Below are 14,334 nucleotides of genomic sequence, written 5' to 3'. Positions count from 1 at the left end.
ACGAAAAGCTGCCAAATTCGAACCTCGATTTGAACAGATTTTTGAGATAAGCACCTTGAAACAGACACACATGAAGCAGTTTACCTGTGTGCCTACTTTACCTGTGGGCTGTGCCTATGTGCCAATATCATCAACGCCATCTTATCTGCCTAATTAATATGACAGATCGCCTGAAGGAATAAAGTTTTCTTGAGGATAAATAACTTTTCTTTTATGTATAGATTTTTCGTTTATGAAAATGTCAGATCTAATCATTCCCTGAAGGCAACAAACCATTCAGCTGAACTGAGATATAGAATAATAATATTTTATCAAATATGTATTGATATTTTACTCAAAAATAAAATAATAAGTTTTGTCCCGTATTGTTGTTCTGTTGTTTTTGCCCTTTGTCTTTTTTTACCCCCGACCCAAAAAGAGGGGTGTTATAAGTTTGACGCGTGTATCTGTGTATCTGTGCATCTGTCTGTGGCATCGTAGCTCCTAAACTAATGAACCGATTTTAATTTAGTTTGTTTTTGTTTCAAAGGTGGCTTGATCGAGAGTGTTATCAGTTATAATCCAAGACAAGAAAATCAGTTCAGCCGTTTGAAAGATATCAGCTCTTTTCTAGTTACTGTAACCTTCACTTGTCGGGGGTGTTATAAATTTTCAATTTACACTTGTTAAATGAATAATAATATTATGTCGTACCTACTGAAGTGTCCTTATTCCTTGTCTATTTTATAAAGGGGACCTGTGTGCAATATTTCAGCTTTCTAGGTCCAAGGATTTGGTTGGGCGTTAATGAGTTAGGAGTTGTCTTTTCGGGCTTCCGTGCCCGAAGGTTGCCAATGGGACCCTATCACTAAGACTCCACTGTCCGTCCGTCCGTCTGTCTGTCAGCGGGCTGTATCTCGTGAACAGTAATAGGCAGAGGGTCGAAATTTTCACAGAATTTTCACTTTTATTGTCGCTACAACAAACAATAAAAACTTTAACAAGTGTAAATTAAAAATTTATAACACCCCCGACGATCCAAAGTATTTGAGTTTTCCAAAACATCATTTTCAAATAAATAATTATGTATTTAGGCAACGTCCATCTTGACAACTTGACATTTGTCTATTGACATAATATTATAACGGTTATCTAACCTTCTTTTCTACAAGAAAACTAGAAAAGAGCTGATAACTCTTAAACGGCTGAACCAATTTTTTTAGATTAGGTAGCTAAGAACACTCTCGATCAAGCCACCTTTCAAACAAAAAAAAAACTAAATTAAAATCGGTTCATTCGTTTAGGCGCCACGATGCCACAGACAGATACACAGATAGGTACACAGATACACAGATACACAGACACACAGATACACAGATACACACGTCAAACTTATAACACCCCGCTTTTTGGGTCAGGGGTGAAAAATATGACTGACACGTAAATTAAAAAAATAAAAGTACATAGATAATTTTTTACGATGATACGATGATTTTTATATGTGTAGATTGATGAAAGAAAGAAGAAAATCGGTGAAGGGTAACATCGTGAGCAAACCTGCATTTCTGAGAGTTCTCCATAATGTTCTCAACGGTATATATGTGAGGTCTACCAATACGTACTTGCCCAGCGTAGGCACTATGGCCAAATCGTTCTCATTCCAAGAGGAGACTCATGCTCAGTTATGAGTTGGCGATGGTTTGAATGAGAATTTCAAAGGGATTTTTTAACAAGATTCAAGATTCATTTATTCAATCTAAGTTCTTAAACTATTTTATAGCATAAAAAGTTATTCTAAATATTATTTTATAATATTTTGCTATGTATTATTTGTTAGTTGATGTGCCTTATATACAGTAGGTTAGGTATAGAATGTTAAAAGTTGGTAAGAACGTACGAATAGGCATGACAACCTCTGTAGGTTCTAGTAAACACCGTAATACAGTGGGTTGACTTCTCCCATTCCTAAGTACTTAATTTAAATGTGTTAACATGGTATGCTAATGGTCGGACATGCAATACCGTACCAATACAATACTGTTACATATTATTAGCTGATGAAGTTTCGGAAAAAACCTAGTTTCGTCGATATAAAAGAGGAGTTTTTTTCACAGTTTCATAAACTCGTATAAAATAATAAACAATTACTATCTCAACGTTTCAAAGATTAAAATAAACTTTCCATAAGTTTTAACTGGTTTCCTGATAATGCAGAAGATGTGGTTTTATTAAAGTTTCGCAATAAAGCGTAAAGTTAGTTTATTTACGGTTTCTCGTTCGTAAAATTATACGTTACTTCTTCTATGAGTAAAACAAGTAGTTCTGCTACGTTTTCACGGCCCAACCGCTGAACCGATTTCAATGAAATTTGGTACAGACTTGGGATACATCCCGGGGAAGGACATAGGCTACTTTTTATCCCGGAAAATCAGAGAGTTCCTACGGGATTTAAAAAAAACGAAATCCAAGCGGGTGAAGTCGCGGGCATCCTCTAGTAGTTAATATTCTGCTACTACTAGGTTAAATTATCCAATCAGCAGTCGCAGAAACAAGGACGTTAAGATGCCAAGGTGGATTGTGAGGATTTCCCCTGAGAGGCGCACTAATGGAGGCTGCGATTCCTGTTAAGGTGGGCTCCCATCGGCCTAACAACGAAAAGCTGCTAAAGTGACTTTTCAACGATTTATCAACGACCGAAAAGTTGCCTGCTATGCTGTTTTATTTATTTTTACCGTTGTTACTTATATTAAATACAATAATAAAATTGTACCTACTAAAACGTTTATTTATTTTTTAACATTTATTACCAGGTCTTTGGCTAACCTTTGACTACCTATAAAAATCAATCAATTAATCTGTTGCTCCGTTGCCGCGTGATTGAAGAACAAACCAACACTAATTATAAGGTTCAAAGTTCGATTCAAAAGCGCGTCAAAATATTTCTATTCTATTCTATTCTAAGGGCAGTAATATGAAGTTGCTCTTTGAAAAAATAGTCGATGGAAAGCAACCTTTATAATACTGGAGTACTCTACTTGTTTTAGTTGAAAGAAACCTCTCTAGCGGAGATGTTCAAACATGACTTTGTTTCCAAGTTCCAACATTATTACTTGTGTACTGGAAGCAATTTCTTTAAAAGCAGTATGGCACTTATCTATACATGCCTGGAAATGGCAAATTATACTTTAGGGTCCATTCGCATTTTCATCGATGGTTAGGTACAAAAAACGTGTAGAATCACGTAAAAAGTGTAATAAGAATAGATATGTTCAATTACTAGATGATGCCAGCGATTTCCTCCGCGTTGATTTAGGTTTTTAACCCCCGACCCAAAAAGAGGGGTGTTATAAGTTTGACGAGTGTATCTGTGTATCTGTCTGTGGCATCGTAGCTCCTAAACTAGTGAACCGGTTTTAATTTAGATTTTTTTCGTTTGAAAGGTGGCTTGATCGAGAGTGTTCTTAGCTATAATGCAAGAAAATCGGTTCAGCCGTTTGAAAGTTGTCAGCTCTTTTCTAGTTACTGTAACCTTCACTTGTCGGGGGTGTTATTTAATTTACACTTGTCAAGACTCTTTGTTTTCCGGGATAAAAAGTAGTCTATGTCCGACTCTAAGGTACAGGTTACCTGCTTTATGTAGCTATGATTTAATTAAATTTGTATTAAATCAGGTAATTTAGGAGGCTTCGGCCGTAGCTAGTTACCACCCAAGCGGCAAAGCCGTGCCGCCAAGCTTCCGGTACGATGCCGGGTAGAAACCAAAGGAGTATTGGTTAATGAAATCTGTCATACCCCTCCCAGGTTAGCCCGCTTCCGTTTTGACTTCATCATCACTTACCACCAGGTGAGATTGCAGTCAAGGGCTGACTTGTATATGAAATAAAAAATACTAACGGTAATATGGGCCGGCCAAGGTCTTTCATTTTTATTTTTAACCTGTATAAAGTAACGTATAAATTTAATCTTGTTTCCTATTTATTCGTATCAGGGAACAGCTAGGTACATAATTTACTCTCAATCGCAGTTCACTGATTGCAACTGGCACTGGTTCGAATATTCCGATATTCCGACTCGATATTGTGGTATTTCCAGTGTCAATAAACGTGATATTCAGTAACTACATGCTGCAAATGTCATAATATATTTCGGGGATATGTTTATTTTGAATGCAATTCTAAATAACTGGCTGGTGCCTGCGTTCGCGTGGTTCCCGCGGTACTTTGGAATACCTAAATTTTCAAAAATACCGTGGGAACTCTTTGATTTTCTGAGACAAGTCTATGGCTAATTAAGTCTAAGTAGGTATAGGGATTGAAATTCCTGAGATTCAATTCTCTGTACAAAATTTCATCAAAATCGGTAAAACGGAGGAGCCCTGAAAAGCAAGCAGACAGACACACTTTCGAATTTATATTTTAGTGTGGATATGGATAGTATGGACTAGGTGGCGCCTGCGACTTCGTCTGCTGAACGACATGAGCTGGGCGTAGGTACTTCGCAGCGAAACGAAGATCATGACTCGTGAAGAAACTTGCAAGCCTGACTATAGGTAATGTTCACAAAGGCGTGTGAAGTCCGTCAATTCGCCTTTGGCCAGTCTGGTGGGCTATGACCAAAACCTTCTCATTCTAAGAGGATACCCGTGCTCAGTAGTGGACCGGTGATGAGTTGATCATGATGATGAAATCGAGGAGTTCCCACGGGATTCGAAAAACCTAAATCCATGCGGTTAAAGTGGCGGGCATCATCTAGTCTTCCTATGACTAGGATTTTATAAAAATTAATAAGTACAAATATCTACTATCTATACGCGATAGTGTGCGACAGGATGAGATGGCAATCGGGGTATGAGGCGGGGGAACGCCGCGTTCACCCGCAGCCGGTTAGCGCGAGGGCTATACGGGTGTGCGGGGCGTCCCCACCTCGGTTGCCATCTCAACCGGTCGCGTTCTAATAGTGACTATACCTGCATCTACCTAAATTGAAATAATGTTGAAAGAAGCTTTTCATTTTAACGAGTTAAGATTATTATACTTAAGTAAATGAGTTTTCGCTCTCTTAATTTTAAAAGCTGCTAAAAGAACACTGCTACAAAATTACTCCAGTTTTATTTAACTAAGTACTTACCTATTCATAATTCATAAAATAATGTGGGATTTTAAAAGGCAAATTTTTAAAGTGATTTTTTTTAATATACCGTTGTTTTTTTAAAACGCGATGAAACGAAAAAGCGATGCTAAAAAGAGACAAATTCATAGCTGGTGTATCTATAGGATTTGCGCAGAGAATGATAAGGATTCTTATAGAATACTTTTTTTTTCAACTCATTATAGGTAAACGCTTGAACACAAAATCACATTTGATGGAAAGTGATGATGCGGCCTAAGATGAGACGCGTTTACCCATAGCACGCGACAGGTCGAGTTGGCGTGTAGATGGAATGTCGATGACATAAGGGTGGAAACTCGTCTTATGGTTTAATTGTAAAATAGTGAAGGGGGGGCAAGATTGAAAAGTTCCTGAGCACATTCTCCGAAATGTATCCTATAAAACGTACTAACTGCAAACTTACAATACAAATACAATACAAAATAATACATTAGATATTAAACTGTGTTTCCTATTGTAAGGTTATTTTTTAAACTTCACACAAGGGCTCATATTATGTCACAAGTAGTCACTATTTCTCATACCGCAGGGCATGAAATTAATTTTCTTTATAGCTAGACCTCTGTACCTACCTCACCGGATATTCGATGGCTGCTCGAGACGATTTAAAATTTCGGCTAAAGCTCATTTTCCTCGACCTTTCTTTTCTCTAATGGTCACTTGGGTAAGATTACTTTTTTTTTGTTCAAAACTGTCTGGGCTGTTCCCACTTAACTCCCAAATTAGATGATTTTTATCACCAAGAAAATCTAATGACTACTGTACCTACCTTAAAATACTTTAATCTTACTATCTTGATTGTATCTAGAATGTAGATATTCATAGAATTTTTTAAGGAAGGACGTTTGGGATGGCCTCCAAACTCTAATTAACTTAAATATATAAAAGCTTTTTTTAATTATTACCTAACTAGCTGATGCCCGCAGCTTCGCCCGCGTGGATTGGTCAGATCCCCTGCAGCATCAGGATTGAGGAGTTGGACTCCAAATTTTTATGAAACAATGTTGCAAAGTTCCTCTATCGATTAAAAGAGAAATGACGCAAATCGGTTCAGAAATCTCGGAGATTTCGGTGTACATAGGTAGAAAAACACAACTCCCTTTTTAAAAGTCGGTTAAAAAAGTAGCCTATGTTACTCCCTGGTCAATTTTCTACTTGTCTGTGAAAATCCCGTCAAAATCGGTTCAGCCGTTCCCAAGATTAGCCTTTTCAAACAGACAGACAGACAGACAGACAGACAGACAGACAGACAAACAAAAATTTTAAAAACGTGTAATTCGGTTATAGTATCGTTCAAATAACCATATGACCTTAATATGCGGTAGTTATTTCGAAATTACAGACAGACACTCCAATTTTATTTATTAGTAGTATAGATTACTATGGATTTATAAGTTATATCCAAACTTGACTACCCTACCATATAGAGACAGATAATGTGTAAGAAACTTCGCTTTTGTCGAGTATAGGTAATTAGGTACCAAGTGACTTCCTTCTAGCATGAGAGATGCTAAATTATACCTATTAAAAGTGTTACTTTTTAAAAGCCGAAAAATGCTAGAAAAACGAGCAGGTGATAGTACTGATGATACAAAAAAAAAAAACCGGCCAAGTGCGAGTCAGACTCGCGCACTGAGGGTTCCGTACTCGGGTATTTTTTCCAACATTTTGCGTCGATAGGTGGCGCGGGGTCAAGGTCAATGCCACGTCGTAGGTGGGGCATTGGCACCGAGTTTTGCGGGCTATACATACATTGCGGTGTTTGAAAAATACTAAGTATAAGGCCAGTAGTTATTGTTATTGAATTGTGTTTAGGTAGTATAGGTATAATAATAACGCTAAGTTTTTGCAAGCATTGTTTTACAAGGATGTCATACTGACCAGAGCGTTTTGTATGGTGGCATATGGTGGCCATACAGCTTCTTGAGGTCCAGAGAGAGCACGGGAGAATGGAGCGAAGCACGTCGCCACTAACGCCACCACGCACGCCGCTATTGGACACGGGGACATTACTTATCAAACTAACCAGAACGTTTTGTATGGTGGCCATACAGCTTGTTGAGGTCCAGGGAGAGCACGGGCGATGGGGCGAAGCACGTCGCCACTAACGCCACCACGCACGCCGCTGCTCGACACGGTGACATTTCTGTTGACAACGACGTCATATTTAAAACAAATGTAAATTAAAAATTTATAACACCCCCGACATGTGAAGGTTACAGTAACTAGAAAAGAGCTGACAACTTTTAAACGGCTGAATCGATTTTCTTGGATTATAGCTAAGAGCACTCTCGATCAAGCCACCTTTCAAACAAAAAAAACTAAATTAAAATCGGTTCATTAGTTTAGGAGCTACGATGGCATAGACAGATACACAGATACACAGATACACACGTCAAACTTATAATCACCCCTCTTTTTGGGTCGAGGGTTAAAAAGATCAATTGCACGTCAGAAAATTGTAGAGATAGAGTGCCGTAGTCATGCTAGTTGCTAAAATTTTTACCGGCATTTTCCTTTCTAACCTTATAATGATTTTAAATTATTCAATGGTGTCACTTGAGAGGGTACAAGCAAAATATTTTTTGGCTCTCGCTTTTCATGTTCAGGACTTAACCTACCTTAAAAAAAAAATTGAAATTCGAAAACGCCTCTGTGTAGCGTTTACAGCAGCTGTTATAGTTTATTTTTAAAATGGCTGTGACATACAGACAGAATGATGGGACGAAATTATATGGGTTCCTAGTTTTGCTACGGAACTCTAAAAAAAGCTACGCCGCGGAACCTTTTAACTTTACCGGTGTGCGTTGTGCTTTAGAGTTTAAGCGTCATCCAAACCTGCGCGACCAAAACGACTACGAAGCAGGAACCTCTGCCACACGACGCGACGGTCGCCTCCCATGATATTTTAATATTTTAATTGCGCTATGCATACCTACGCGACAACAACTGTCACGTAGGTGTGCACGTATAGATTCACTTCATGCATCCCGTATTCTGCGTTCACGATGCGAAGGTGTGGGCATTGCTTTATTTTGTCTAAAATGGCCCGAAGTAGGTATACACACAATTCAGCTTACGTAAGAGGCGTAACACCTCATAAAACTGTTTTACGGCTAGTTAAGACTTCGCAGAATTCCTAAAGTACCCTCATAAACCCAGCCTAATTAATTTACTTTCTATTTTTACGAGATACTTTTTACTTCTTTCCTACTAAAAGGCTTAACATTCAGCTACTCACGAAATAGTAATAATGATTTGTTACATTTATCTTACTATCATATATATCTAGTTTGTCACTCAATCACGCCGCACTGGACCAACGAATTCAATCCAAGCTCTAAGAAGAGCTACTAAGAAGTAGAATCTGCTTTCAGAACCAATGATACAAGAATGACATCTAGGACCAAATTTTGAGTAATATTTTACCAAGACCGAAATTTTACAATTACAATTTTTTTTGGCTAGACTAGCAGGGTTGTTGGTCCGTACAATTTAGTTTTTCAATTTGACAGTAAGATAGAAAAAACACCAAACAGGAGCGCAAGCGCAGCGAGCGCTTAGTGTTATAATTTGACAGAACGATAGAAAAAACACCAAACAGGAGCGCAAGCGTAGTGAGCGCGGAATGTTTTGATCATCATCTCAACTCTTCGACGGTCCACCATTCAGAACGCGTCTCCTCTTAGATGAAAGGGGCTTAGGCCACAGTCCAAGTACGGATTAGCAGATATCACGCATTTTTGAGAATATTACTGGCAATTCTAGGCATACAGATTTTTCAAATTTTTACTGAAAAAGAACGAAATATCCTCCGAGGACCTTGTATCTACCTACATTTTTTAAACAAAAGTATGGAAGGTCAAACTTTCTGTCAGTAATTCATAACTTATTTCGAAATAAAGTACTTACGTAATTCATTATTTATCTTTATTACAATAATTAAGAGCTTTTCTTGAATTGCGGATGACTTTAAGCGTTTGAATTGAAAAATTACCATTTTGTTCCATTTCGTCGACGCTTCAAAGGAATAAATTAAAAGAGTAAGGAGTATTTGTAGTAATTTATTGTTATTGCTGTTGAACATTAGTTGTTGGACTTGCTAATTTGCTGGGGTTATAAAAGGGTTTGGATCCATATAAATTATAAATGCGAAAGTGTGTCCATAAATACATTTATTATCTTTAACTTTTTAACGGCTCATCCACTTAACCGATTTTGACGTAGTTTGGTACAGAGATAACTTGCATCCCGGAGACGGGCATGGCAAGTTATCCAACTATTAATTTTTTTTAGTATAAAAAAGCGAGCAAACGAGCAGGCGGGTCAAGTGATGTTAAGTGATTACCGCAGCTTATTGTAAAGTTACTTTTAAAAATTGATTTGAATTGTCAAAAATAATATAAAATTATCTGATGAAGGTAGTTTGATATAATCGATATTTGGTTCATTCGATGTCATACAATCTGTTGCCAGGAGGCCAACAAGATTGAACAGGCATAAAAACGGGTGTTTTGAAGGTTTTAGTTTAGTCTCCATCTGAGATTCGGAGCGATATCGCATATTTTCGGTATTTGGATTGTGAACTGGATAATTAGATGTTGTGATAGCAATCACGCTCTAATTAAATTATTTATTTTGGAATTAGTTGGTTTAGATTAAAACTCTCGGATAACCTCTACACATTGAACTTGTGTTTTTTGTATTGGTTATGGGAGGATATTCCAATAATTCGATAAAAATATTTAAATAATACCTGCTATTCTGAGTGACGCCAATATTATGAACATTTGCAGCACCAGAGATACCGCCGATAAAACTTAATTTAAAAAAAAAAAACAATAAAAAAGCAATAAATATCAAACTCAAAGATCAGAATTAACTCAATAAATCAACATACCAGTTTGACGTAGACATTAATTCCGCAAACATTTCAATGAATGACGAAGCAGACAGATTTATCGAACCCACCGAATGCATCGCATACGGAAAGGTTTAAAATTCACCGTATTCCCAAATAAATTCTCAAAAATCCATGCGATCGGACGTGCCTAAATAAAACACTTGTTCTACCACTGACGAGGAAGCGACTAGCTATAAACTTGTAAAAAGATCGGTTCTCTTTAATACCACTCGGAAGATTTTGGGCGATGGAGAGAGCTATGCTTGGAATTTCTCTACGTGATCAAATAAGAAATGAGTAGATCCGTAATAGAACCAGAGTCACCGACTAAACTCAAGCTCCCTTTTCCGAGCGACCGGCAATATCGCCCGTCGCATTCACACACTCGCTCATAGCCCAGCGACGAAACCATGACGAAACTATCTCAACTAAACACTTGTTGGTCGCCAAATCGTTTCTGATTTTTAGTTCAACTTGTTTCTCACTATGTAGTATAGAAGCAGGCGTTATTTTGCGGAAGTCCATGATATACAAGGAACCAAAAGCTTATTTTGCTATAATCCGCCAAACCTCAGGAGATGCATCTCCTGAGGATGCTCCGGTGTCGGGGCGAAACGTGCGTCGAGTGGTGTTGGGATTTGTGTGGTGCTGCGTGGTGGTGGTGCGTGTGGCTTGCTTGGTGGCTGGCTTTTCCTGCATGTTTTTCAGTGGGAGGGCGGGCGGTGCATGTCGCATGCTGCATGTTGCACCAAACAGATTTCTTTGGTTTGGCGGATTATAGCAAAATAAGCTTTTGGTTCCTTGTTTCTCACTAATCGCTAATCGTCGGCGGTCGTACACGTACCTAATTCCCGAAACATCGATCGTTCTTTGTTACACGTGCTGTTCGAAAAGGCAGACTATACACTGCCCGTTTTTTTCTGTAAATAAAATGTAAAACCCGTCAAGTACGAGTCAGGCTCGCGCCCCGAGGGTTCCGTACTCGGGTATTCTTTCTGACATTTTGCACGATAAATCAAAAAACATTATGTATAAATTAAATAATTTCATATGGGTATCATATGAAATTATTTAATTTATACATTTTACATTTGGCATAGTTATCATACTTTGAAGATTAAAAATACTAGGTAACTAATTGTTTTTTCATGACCATATTTTAATTTTTTTGTGAAGTAACCACAAATTTGCGGTTTTCGGATTTTTCCCTTTACTAGTGTTATAAGACCTACCTACCTGTCAATTTTCATAATTCTAGGTCAATGGAATGTACCATATAAGTTTTCTTAGACACGACAGACGGACAGATGGATAGACAGACAGGCAGACAACAAAGTGCTCCTATAAGGATTCCGCTTTCCTTTTGAGATACGGGTACCTAAAAATAGGTAGGTATAGTATTTTGACAACGATTTTGGTCGCATACGGAACCATACACAGTTGAATGTCCATGGTGCGCGTGGGTTTAGGTTGTTTCTAAATTCCAGGGCAGCTCTTTGGTTTTCCAGGATAAAAGTAGCCTATATCCATATACGAGATTCAAGCTGTCTCAATACTTCAAAATCTGTAACAGACGGACAGACAGGCAGACACAGTTTCGTATCTATACCTATTATTAATATGGCGGATTACCCATTTAGCAATGCAATAAAACTTGTTACACCAACGCATGTCGTAGGAGTAATTACGAGGAATATTTAGTTAGACTTTTTTACGACCTTTTATTTAACCTTTGACTGTTTTACTAAAGCAGCATTAATTATTTAAGTATCTTTTTAATTATGTATAAAAATGTGTTTTTCAACGCCCACATAACGTAACAAAAAATATCTAAATTAATAAACCTGTCAATAAATTATTTACTGATTACTTAAGTTTATTAATATAAGCCGTGATAGCCCAGTGGTTAAGAAGTCACCTCTCATTCGGGGGATCAGAGGTTTGATTCCGGGCACGCGTCTATAACTTTTTGCAGTTTTTTTTTGCATTTAAATATCCCTTGTTTTAACGGTGAAGTAAAACATCGTAAGGAAATCTGCATGCCTGAGAGTTCTCAAAGTTGTGTGAAGTCTGCCAATCCACACTTGGCCAGGGTGTTAGACTAAGGCCATCATGATGATGATGAGTTAAGTTTCGTTCCGTCTGTGAGGTTCCTTAAAATAAAAACAATTTATATTTTACTCGTGCCCCAGCTGTCCGTTACAGGCTATGTTTTTAATTACGCCCCTATGGAATTCACAATTAATACGGTTTTTTATATGACAGTCATTTTATACAGGGTGTTTGGTAATTGACGACACGTACCCATGCTACTTTCATCGGATAAATACAATGCTGAAATATTATGACGAAATAAAATTATAAAAATTTCCATACAAAATTTAAAAAAAAGTTATGTCAAAGTTTTCATGACCCTAACGTGCCGTAACTCACTGAGATCGTTGGCCATCTTTAAATAGGCGGAGCCAGTTATGATCTCAGTGAGTTAGGTAAACATAAACTCGGTTGAGTTTTTCTGTACACCACCGTAGTGCCGTTGACATAAGGCACACGATAAATTATAAAGTAACAATTCTAGATTAATCAAATACAAACACACAGACTAATTATCTTTACATTTACCTAATATTACACTAAGTATAAATTCATATAGGATTAAAAATATTTACCTAATCAAGAAAAAAGAAATCTTTTCTCTCGGGTGAAATTTTGGGTTACCTAGCTAGGATAAAGGCAAGTTAGTAGATTCTAATGTCTATTTTTTACCATAAAAAGTGGCAGAGTCAACGGGAGAGCTGTTAAATAAATCTAACGGATACTTAGTTGCAAGTAATAACAATTTACTCGGGTACAGAAAAAATAATGGTAGCGCTTGGGAAAATTAACTCAGTTCTCCGTAGCTCATAATTTTTTGGAGGATGCTATCTTAATTAATAAAAGAAGAACGCCAACGCGTGTATTGCGACAAGAATAAATTTTTATTACTTGTTGTTACAGCGGCAATAGAAATGACTCATTCTGCGAAAATTTCAACTCTCTAACACAGTTTACGAGATGAAGCTCGCTAACAGACAGACGAACGGACGGATGGACGGGCGGACAGCGGAAGCTTAGGCTGAGATTTATAGAGCGTACTTTGACTTTGCTCATAGGTACTTTTCTTAGAGTTAAAACGAGACAGATTAATGTGAAAGTCATACATCTGTCTCGTTCATAAATTAGAGCAAAATCAAAGTCCGCTCTATGGATCTCAGCCTTCGTAATAGCGTCCCGTTGGCACTCTTCGGGTCCGATAGGCACCCAAAAAGTAAATTATTCCCAACCAGAAGGCAACAGTCGTCAGAGAGAAACGAGTATTTGCTTGGCTAAATGAGTCGTAACGGGTATTTTGTTGGCCATAAACTTGGCCCTCATAATTATTCTGTTGGTCATAAAACTCGGACATTCGGTGTCCGAACGGAAAAATTAAAAGCTTTGTATGGCTTTGTTTTGTTTGAGGTAACATTTTAAAGCTTTTTCATTAGCTGTGTTTGTGTTTACATTTACTCTCAGTGAATTCGCTTCAAGATACAATAATATCATCATCATCATCCGATAGACGTCCATTGCTGGACTCTCTATAATAATATTAGTATGAAAGTATGGATTTAATAAACATGATAATGTCCCATCCCAGCCACATTAACAGCCAACAACGCGATGTACAACGGCATTCACAATGCCGTTTGGCGTTAGACGATTTTAAACCCCAATTCAATTGGCATTAGACGTACCATTTAAGTGTGGCCATTCAGTTTTTAACGCGTTGCTTATCGCGATAATTATTTCGTTGTTGGGCATTGACGTTAACCTTAATGTGGCCCGAGCTTTATAGCAGCATGGATAAAATGTTTGTTTTATATTCAACTTCCCACGCAGGATTATTCTTTGTCAACTGTTTTTGTACGAAAATAAATGTGTATTTTGCTATGTGTACTTTGCTACGCCTCTCTTCCTAAAGGTGACCTATACAAATGTGACCTGACTTTTATGTGAAAAAATATTTGGTCTCTGGGTTAAAATAATAGAGTCTTTATTTTGATATTTACTTTGTGAGTTGTGACCTGTGATATTTAGCTCTACATTACTTTAGCTATCTACATTGCTTTTATACATGGCATAATATTGTATATCAAATCTTTGAAAAGAGCAACCGCCGAGATTCTTGCTGGTTCTTCTCGGTAGGAAAGGAATTCCGAACCAGTGGTAGATGCTTTTGACGATTCAAAAGAACTTGTAAAAGT

At 37.5% G+C, this 14,334-nt stretch overlaps 1 protein-coding gene and 1 long non-coding RNA gene across 3 annotated transcripts in view; one reads left to right on the top strand and one right to left on the bottom strand.

The window, feature by feature from the left end:
• The window catches only part of LOC123876663 (IDLSRF-like peptide), an 83,237-nt gene that overhangs the window by 7,704 nt on the left and 61,199 nt on the right, over positions 1-14,334 (bottom strand). The window contains exon 2 of one of the 2 annotated variants that reach the window (XM_045922958.1): positions 7,175-7,294. In XM_045922958.1, coding sequence (XP_045778914.1) covers positions 7,175-7,292 — 118 coding nt within the window. In that variant the 5' untranslated portion in view covers positions 7,293-7,294. Of the gene's footprint in view, positions 1-7,029; positions 7,152-7,174; positions 7,295-14,334 lie in introns of those variants that run through there. The other variant, XM_045922959.1, reaches the window with a different exon arrangement.
• Positions 1-14,334, top strand: part of LOC123876665 — a 29,531-nt gene that overhangs the window by 3,718 nt on the left and 11,479 nt on the right. The window contains exon 2 of the long non-coding RNA XR_006798393.1: positions 585-586. This is a non-coding gene — a long non-coding RNA (uncharacterized LOC123876665). The remainder of the gene's footprint in view (positions 1-584; positions 587-14,334) is intronic.

This window comes from Maniola jurtina, chromosome 22 (genome assembly GCF_905333055.1).
Source record: "Maniola jurtina chromosome 22, ilManJurt1.1, whole genome shotgun sequence".
Lineage (NCBI taxonomy): Eukaryota > Metazoa > Arthropoda > Insecta > Lepidoptera > Nymphalidae > Maniola > Maniola jurtina.
The sequence above is the reverse complement of the archived record's forward strand: the minus strand, read 5'-3'. Positions and strand labels throughout refer to the sequence as shown.